This window comes from Urtica dioica, chromosome 4, assembly GCF_054948205.1.
Source record: "Urtica dioica subsp. dioica isolate 48M chromosome 4, U.dioica_male_clone48M_v1_H2, whole genome shotgun sequence".
NCBI lineage: Eukaryota > Viridiplantae > Streptophyta > Magnoliopsida > Rosales > Urticaceae > Urtica > Urtica dioica.
In genome coordinates this window covers 49,437,996-49,446,710 of record NC_142759.1, presented here as the reverse complement: position 1 = coordinate 49,446,710, position 8,715 = coordinate 49,437,996, and the positions used below count along the sequence as shown (strand labels likewise).

Sequence of the window (8,715 nt, the reverse complement as noted above, 5' to 3'; positions counted from 1 at the left end):
CACTACTACAAATCGAGCTATTTGTGTCGCTCGAAAACTGCGGAATAGGTCATTTGAGGCGACGCAAAAGGCACTGCCGCAATAGGTCTGGGACGTCGCTTTTAAAAAAGCGACGTTCCACGTGGCGCCACGTCGGATCTAACGCACAAATCAGTTGGGGCGTCGCTTGGTTAAAAGTGACGCAATAGGCTCCGCGTCGCTCGAAAAATCAGCGACGCAACAAGTATAAAAGCGACGCAATAGGCCCGGCGTCACTTGTTTATCAAGCGACGCAATAGATAATTTATTTTTTAAAAAAAATTACTTTGAGCGCGAGATTCAAATTTTAAATTTTAAAATTCAAATCTCATGCCCTCCAAAAGTAAAATTCGAAACACTTAAAACCACAAATAAAAATAATTAAATTAGAATTTCAAAATAACTTACCGGGATGAGAGGCTCGGCCGTAAGCATGGAGACATGGTCGGAGTGGCTAAAGGCGGTCGAGGAAGTCAACACAGAGTAAAAATCTTGAAACCACAAGAAAATATGCATTATAATCGAAACCTAAAATTAGGCCGAAACCTCATAAAAATGTTAGTTTAAAAAAAAACCAATTATATAAATGACCACAAACATAACTTCGACGGAAACAATGATGGTCAAAATCGTGAGTACCGGACGAACCTTCCAAGACCGAGTAAAGGAAACCAGTTGAAAATCGTGGGTTTGAAAGTGAAGAAAAACCTTGGGTGGTCTCGTAAGAAAAGTGAGTGAAGAAGTGAATAAGAAGAAGAAGAGGAAGAAGAAGAAGAAGAAGAAGAAGAAGAAGAAGAAGAAGAAGAAGAAGTGTGGTTGAATTCGCTAAGTTCGGATTTTATACTTGGAATCGTGCATCGCTTAATTTAAAAGCGACACCCTAGATGATAAAAAGTGACGCAATAGATCAAAAGTGATGCATAGATTTAAAAGCGACGCAATAAGTCGAGCATCACTCATTTATTGAGTGACGCAATAGGTTGGGGGCGTCACTCGTTTATTGAGCGACACAATACATAAAAAGCGACGCAATAGGCAGGGCGTCACTCGTTTATCAAGCGACGCAATAGGTAAAAAAGTGACCCCCGCCACATGTCACCATATAATTGGACTTTGTGAACTTTCTAGCGTCACTTATTTAATAAGCGACGCTCAATTTAATCCCGCCAATCTAGCGTCGCTTTTTTACAAAACGACACCCGATTAATTACACATGGCGAATTGTGACCATGCCACATCATATTTTGACAAGAAAAAGAGCAATTGCGTCGCTTAAAAACAGCAGTGACGCAATAGGGGCAACGCAAATAGCCCTTTTTGTAGTAGTGCATTCGGAAGAGTTATGGTAGTTTCAAATTTTGCAAGTTTTTCGTGTACTAACCCATTTGGCTTTGAAGAAGATTAGTGAAATTTTTATAGGCATTGAAAACTAAAGCCTACATATTCTCGAAAATATGGTAACCATCAACCAAAAGAGACAAGAATCTTCAAAATCACACACCATTCGGAAGAGTTATGGTAGTTTCAAATTTTGCAAGTTTTTCGTGTACTTACCCCTTTGGCTTTGAAGAGGATTTGTGAAATTTTTATCGGCATTGAAAATTAATGATACACCTACATATTCTCGAAAATATGGTAACCATCAAACTAAAGAGAGAAGAATCTTCAAAATCTCATACGGTTTGAAAGAGTTATGGTAGTTTCAAATTTTGTAAATTTTTCGTGTACTAACCCATTTGGCTTTGAAGAGGATTTATGAATATTTTTATAGCCATCGAAAACTAATGATATACCTACATATTCTCCAAAATATTGTAACCAACGTCCAAAAGAGACAAGAATCTTCAAAATCACACACCATTTGAAAGAGTTATGGTAGTTTTAAATTTTGCAATTTTTTCGTGTATGTTACCCCTTTGGCTTTGAAGAGGAATTGTGAAATTTTTATAGGCATAAAAAACTAACGATACGCCTACATATTCTTGAAAATATGGTAACCATTAACCAAAAGAGACAAGAATCTTAAAAATCTCACACGATTTAAAAGAGTTATGGTAGTTTTAAATTTTACATGTTTTTCGTGTACTAATTAACCCCTTTGGCTTTGAAGAGGATTTGTGAATCTTTTTACAGGCATCAAAAACTAATGATACGCCTACATATTCTCGAAAATATGGTAACCATCAACCAAAAGAGACAAGAATCTTCAATATCTCACACCATTTTAAAGGGTTATGGTAGTTTCAAATTTTGCAAGTTTTTCGTGTAACCCCTTTGGCTTTAAAGAGGAATTGTGAAATTTTTATAGGGATCAAAAACTAATAATACGCCTACATATTCTTGAAAATATGGTAACCATCAAACAAAAGAGACAAGAATCTTCAAAATCTAACACCATTCGGAAGAGTTATGGTAGTTTAAAATTTTGCAATTTTTTCGTGTACTAACCCCGTTGACTTTGAAGAGGATTTGTGAAATTTTTATAGGGATCGAAAACTAATTATACACCTACATATTCTCGAAAATATAATAACCATCAACCAAAAGAGACAAGAATCTTTAATATCTCACACCATTCGGAAGAGTTATGGTAGTTTCAAATTTTGCAAGTTTTTCGTGTACTAACTCATTTGGCTTTGAAGAGTATTAGTGAAATTTTTATAGGCATATTGAAAACTAATGATACGCCTACATATTCTCGAAAATAAGGTAACCATCAACCAAAAGAGACAAGAATCTTCAAAATCTCACACCATTCGGAAGAGTTATGATAGTTTCAAATTTTGCAAGTTTTTATTATGACGTACATACTCCTATAATCAGAAGGCAATTTACTTTCACGCAAAGTGTCATGCAAAAACAGCGTAGTATGCTAACTAAATGCATTAAATTGTTATGCGAGCGGTGTTATATATCAATACAAATGCATTCAAGTAAAGATAAAACTTGTGGTATCTTGGATACTGCCTTCAAAAAAAAAAAAAAGTAAAGATAAAACTTAGATAAATTGAGAAGTACATAAACTCCTTAATTAAATGTCTATGCTTGATTACCTTGCCTTCAATATTATTGTAGTAAATCTGTCATGAGAGCAGAGTACTAAATGACACTTTTGGTTCACTTTCAGTTTTCAAACTCACAAATTGTTTCTTCCTGTAACACAATTTGAGTTGTCGCCGTTAGAAATATTTAAAAAGTAGAACAAAACAATATACATATTATAAATTACTGAATCGGAAGCAGAGATAACTCATCTAAACGTTGAATAGAAAACCTCAAACTCAATTATGTACAGATATATCATAATTGTTTAACTTATAAGTATCTTGGCCCACAAACTTTTATTATTGTACCATACCTTACGCAATATTGCGAACATGATTTCGAATCGTTCTGCGTGGGACTAGAGCGTCCCTCATTTTGTGGAGCTCTGCAACAACATCGCCGATGTTCATTCGCTCTCTTGGAAAATTCGAAGAACATGCGACTCCTATTTCGATTAATGAGACCAAAGAGGAGAGCGTTGTTTGACCATCTTCGGGTTCCTCTTCAAGGAGAGTGGGGTCCACAATCTCAGCAATGCGATCGGGCAATGCCTGAGAAGCAAATTTGTTCAAGTTGAAGTCGTCCTTGAACATGTTGTCGGTAGGTCTCTTCCTGGTAAACATTTCCAATAAAATAATTCCGAAGCTATATATGTCGCCTAATGTTGATACTTCACTTCCAACAGAGTACTCTGCACAGTTAATGTTTTCAGAAAAAAAAAAAAAAAAAAAAAAACCATAATTTTTTTTAATATATATACAAAAATTTAAGCAAAATATTATAAATGAGCATAGTTCAAAAATTTACCTGGGGCAACATAACCGACGGTGCCTCTGATTCCAACAGAGCTAGTTTGATGGGATGAACTTCTTAAAAGCTTTGCTAAACCGAAATCTCCAACGTGAGCAACCATGTCACCATCGAGTAGAATATTACTTGGCTTTATATCACAATGTACTATTGATTCAGAGCTATGATTGTGAAAATAGTCTAGAGCACTAGCCACATCAATGGTGATGTTGATCCTCTGAATAAGATTCAAACGACGACTTTGCTCTTCTCCTGCCATTTGGTTAGAATGGAGCCACTCATCGAGATTCCCATTTTCCATGAACTCGTAGACTAAGGCCTTAAACTCATTCCTCTGAGAATCGATGCTTGAACATATCGTTAGAAGCTTGACGATATTTCTATGCTTGATGATTTTCAATGATTCACATTCAGCCACGAAACTTTTTAGCGCGCTTGACACTTGAAGATTCAAGACTTTTACAGCAACAAGTGTGTTTTCTCGATTCAGGATTCCCTTATAGACAGAACCGAAACTGCCTACACCGATCAAATTCGAGGAAGAGAAGCTACATGTCGCTTGAGAAAGATCTTCGTAGGAAACTCTTGGCAACGAATAATTCCACGTGGATGGCTCCAAAGCCTGTTTGCTTCTTTTCCTTGAGTGAAAAAGATGCATTGCAAGAATCAATACAATAACTAGTCCCACCATAACACAACATACAACCATGATGGTCTTTATCTTCTGAGACAGTTTATGGTTTTTTTCGGGATTGGCTAAGCATTTGGGCAATCGTAGCTTGGGTAGACCTCCACAAAGCTTTGTGTTTCCGGTGACAGAGAATCGGCTCAAATTTTTGAAGATCCCTTGTATCAGAACCTGACCTTCAAGCTTATTGAATGACAAATTCAAATACTCCAATCCTTTGAAATCGGCCAAAAAACTAGGAACTTGACCAGACAAGTTGTTGCGAGAGAGGTCCAATATTCTAACTCCTTTCAAACTACCCAGTTCTTCTGGAATCGAGCCTTGTAAGGCGTTCCCCTGCAGGCCTAAAAACTCCACGCTTACACAACTGCCAAGAGCTTTTGGAATTTCCCCGGATAGTTTGTTGTCATAAAGATCCAAGGCCCCAAGATTACTCAACTTTTCCACTTCTGATGGAATCGGACCAGATAACTGGTTTGCAGATAGATCTAGCTTTATTGACAAGGACGATAAAGTGACAAGTTGTGGCGGAATGGGACCGGTAAGATTGTTTCTAGCGAGTGATAAATATAGCAAATTCCTGCACTCTCCGAGGCTTGCTGGGATGCTTCCTTCTATGTTATTCTCGCTCAAATCAAATCTAGCCAACGACGTTAAGTTTCCTAGACTAGTTGGAATCGTACCTGAGAGTTTGTTGTCAAGTAATGCTAGTATATTCAATTTTTTCAGTTTTCCTATTGAGCTCGGTATCTGACCTATCAAATTGTTTATCTGCATTTGTAACACCCCCAAGCTAACAAGATTTCCTATTCCGGCTGGAATATTCCCAGTGATCTGATTTCCCCACATACCTATATAGAAAAGCCTTGGACTTGTCATGTTGCCAATATTTTGAGGGATCTCTCCCCCAAGATTGTTGTCACTAATCTCTAAGATTCTTAAGTACGTTTTATTGACAAGATCGCTTACAAAGTCCAAGTCTCCAGTCTGAGCAAAACCCAGATTGTTTCCACCTATCCCTAATGCGTGCAGATTCACAGAACTCTTGAAGATCGGAACTTTTCCTTCAAAGTTGTTTTTTGTAAGTTGTAAGAGGACAAGGTTCGAGGCATTAGACAGTGTGGGTGGAACCATACCAGAGAGGTTGTTTGCGTAGACATCAAATATTTGGAGATTTGGAAGCTTGTTGCCCAAGTCAGGAGGTAGAGTTCCTTCAACCTGGTTGTATTGTACATCAAAATTTTCAAGGGTAGTGATATTGAAGAGCGACTCCGGAATAATACCTGTTAGATTAATTATACAAAATAGCAAAGTGTTAATATAAATTATGGTTACTTTTGTGTGTTTGCTAATTATATGCGTGTTGACGTTCTTAGACGAAACCTGCCGGTATAACAATATACAACTACCTAATATTTGTCTCAATAGACTATATATAGCAATCACATATACGAAATTACGGAAAGTAATTAGACACGAAAGAATGTATATATCAATCAGATACTGGAGATGTTTGGAACAATCCATTGAACCAACTCTTCTTGTTAGTTATTCGAAAAAAAATTCTTTTTCATTTATTTTTAAACCAAAATTAACTAATCTAGTATACTCGGAACCATGAATGTGTAGTAGAATACAGTCTAACATCAAAACAGGCTTCCCTGAAAATGGGGAAATGTGGCATTACCTTTGAATTTCTATAAAACATTATTAAAATGAGTTGAAATAATAAAGTTTAAAATTATGATTTGTACGTGGACTAAATTATATTTTTAAAAAATTAAAGTTTAAAATTTATTATTAGAAATTATCAAAAACATCTCTTGTGTTTTAGTAAAATACTACAATCATATTCTATATTTTAAAGTGTACGTAAAAAAAAATAAAAAAAAAAACCTTTTGTTGGTGGACTTCACTGATTTCAAGCCCAATTTGAGCATATTTAAAAAAAAATAAGTGCAAAGAAAAAAGAAACTGTACACAAAATAATGAGCTAGCACTTAATAATAATAATAATAATAATAATAATAATAAAAACGGAACTTACAACTCTATACTAAAAGATGTGTGAATTTACTGATAAATCAAAGCTTGATCGGTAACTATTAGAGTTACCTATTAAAAACAACAATATATACACATCCAAATTGAGTTTTAGTTCAAAATTAATGGGCAATATTCCAAAATTCTAAAATTTGAAACATTCAAATATAGAGGTCCCAAAAAAAAAAAAAAAAAAAAAAAAAAAAAAAAAAAAAACTACAGGACTTTACTTTCATCAATTTTTTTTAAAGACGAAGCAAATTTTAGGTTTATTATACAAAGTCTATACGACGGAAGTAAATTTTAAGTTTATTACATCTAATCTATAGGATGTAAGTAAATTTTCAGATACATTGCACGTACGTCTATATGGCGAAAGCAAACATTATTATTAAGTTTCTTATTAGTATTATTAGTAGTTACCTTTTATTATTATTGGGTTTCAAAAAAAAAAAGTTACCTTTTATTATTTATTCTTTTTTAGAATTCAGTCACTGTAATAATATTATAAATACCATGTTAATATCATGAGTTTCATCTCATAATCTATAATGAGTTGAGTGGTCTATAATTTTACATGTCGGGTAAGATTCTCATCTTTTATCAATATACTTGGTTTTTTTTTAACGCGTTAAAATTTATTTGATAAATAAGTTGAACTAGTTAATGTAACAAATTGAATTTTACTAAGTGATAAATAAATTTCCTCGGAAGCAAAGTATCACATCACTAACATTAATTTTATTTGTATTAAAATCACTATAATCCCAGCACCCCAATTATCACGTCCACAACAGCCCAAACGCTCTTTATATATATTATCAAGCAGCACACGATTTAGTTGTGAAAAAATTGTACCTTCCAAATAGTTAATTCCAACCGAGAAACTCTTCAAGTTGTTCAACCTGGCGAGGGTGGCCGGAATAGTTCCACGCAGAGTGTTATTGGTGAAATGAAACTCCTGGAGCAGGGAGAGATTCCCGAGGGACGCCGGGATTTCCCCGACCAGCATGTTGTCAGTGAGGTTGAGTATCCGCAGATCCAGCAACGAGCCCAACTCCGGCGGGATCCTTCCAGAGAGGTTGTTATGAGCCAGTGTGAGAACCCGGAGGCTCGAGCATCGGGAGATATTGGCAGGGATTTCGCTGCGGAATCCGTTTCTCCTCAAGTCTAGCCGTTGCAGCCGGAACAAGCGACCGATCTCCGGAGGGATCTCAGAGTTGAATCTGTTGTTGGAGATGTTCAACACTCTCAGAAAGCTCAAATTCCCGACGTGCGGCGACAGCTGGCCCTTGAGCTGCCAGTGTGGAACTCTCAGAGCGACGACTCGCTGGCGGTGCCGATGACCACACGTGACCCCCGGCCACGAGCACAAGTGCACGGAATCGTTCCAATACCGAAGGAGACCCAGCGGACCATCCTCAACTTTACCCTTGAATTCCAGCAAGGACGCTTTGTCCGTCTCGTTGCCCGTCCGAGCCGAAACGACACAAAATATTTTAATCACAAAGAAGAGTATTAAAGCCATCTTCATGCTCAAACAGAGGCCTTAGCGATCAGAGTGTTTTAATGTTCTAGACAGGAAATTGAATAGAATTATATTTACTTGTAAACTTTATATATTTTCTTGGTCTTCTATTAAGTCTCGAGTAAACGCCCACTTGATTTCCAACGCCAAAATACATGTTTCGTGTAAGAACAGCTATGAAATGAGGTCCAACACAGTGATTTCTTAACGCCTTTCTCGGTCCAGAACAAAAAACAAATGTGGACCACAAAGTGTTTTTAGCGTTTTCCAAAGCACAAAACAATAAGGACCTGTTTAAACATTAGATTTTATATTAAAAAAAAAAACCAGAAATTAAGAAAAATAAAAATTTTGTCAAATTTTTTAAATAATTGAAATCGATTGTAATGTATCTTGATCATTGAAATCGATTGATAAATTGATGAATGGTAGGAGTTTTGTTTCTTCTAGTACAGTTGATAAATTGATGAATGGTAGGAGTTAGAATTTGTATCATAAATTGAGAAATTGATGAATGGTAGGAGTTAGAATCAGATTTTGAGAGGAGTTTAGTTTTTGGGTGAAAATCAAAGACAAATAACAG

At 35.8% G+C, this 8,715-nt stretch overlaps 1 protein-coding gene across 1 annotated transcript; it reads right to left on the bottom strand.

Moving 5' to 3' along the window:
• Positions 1–2,991: 2,991 nt before the first annotated feature.
• LOC149401826 (uncharacterized) lies at positions 2,992–8,174 on the bottom strand. Its single transcript, XM_089610450.1, has 4 exons — positions 7,463–8,174; positions 3,871–5,844; positions 3,377–3,754; positions 2,992–3,171 (listed from the first exon to the last, which is right to left on the bottom strand). The coding sequence occupies exons 1-3, from the start codon at positions 8,136–8,138 to the stop codon at positions 3,378–3,380; spliced, it is 3,027 nt and encodes a 1,008-aa protein (XP_089466576.1). The 5' UTR covers positions 8,139–8,174; the 3' UTR covers positions 2,992–3,171; position 3,377.
• Between the last annotated feature and the right edge of the window lie 541 nt (positions 8,175–8,715).

Excerpts from the sequence above, each read along its gene's own strand:
- LOC149401826 (XM_089610450.1), bottom strand. The coding sequence starts at position 8,138 with ATGAAGATGGCTTTAATACTCTTCTTTGTGATTAAAATATTTTGTGTC. Across the intron at positions 5,845-7,462 it reads TGGAATTAACTATTTGGAAG|GTATTATTCCGGAGTCGCTC; the intron begins GTACAATTTTTT and ends TTAATCTAACAG. Across the intron at positions 3,755-3,870 it reads CGTCGGTTATGTTGCCCCAG|AGTACTCTGTTGGAAGTGAA; the intron begins GTAAATTTTTGA and ends TTAACTGTGCAG.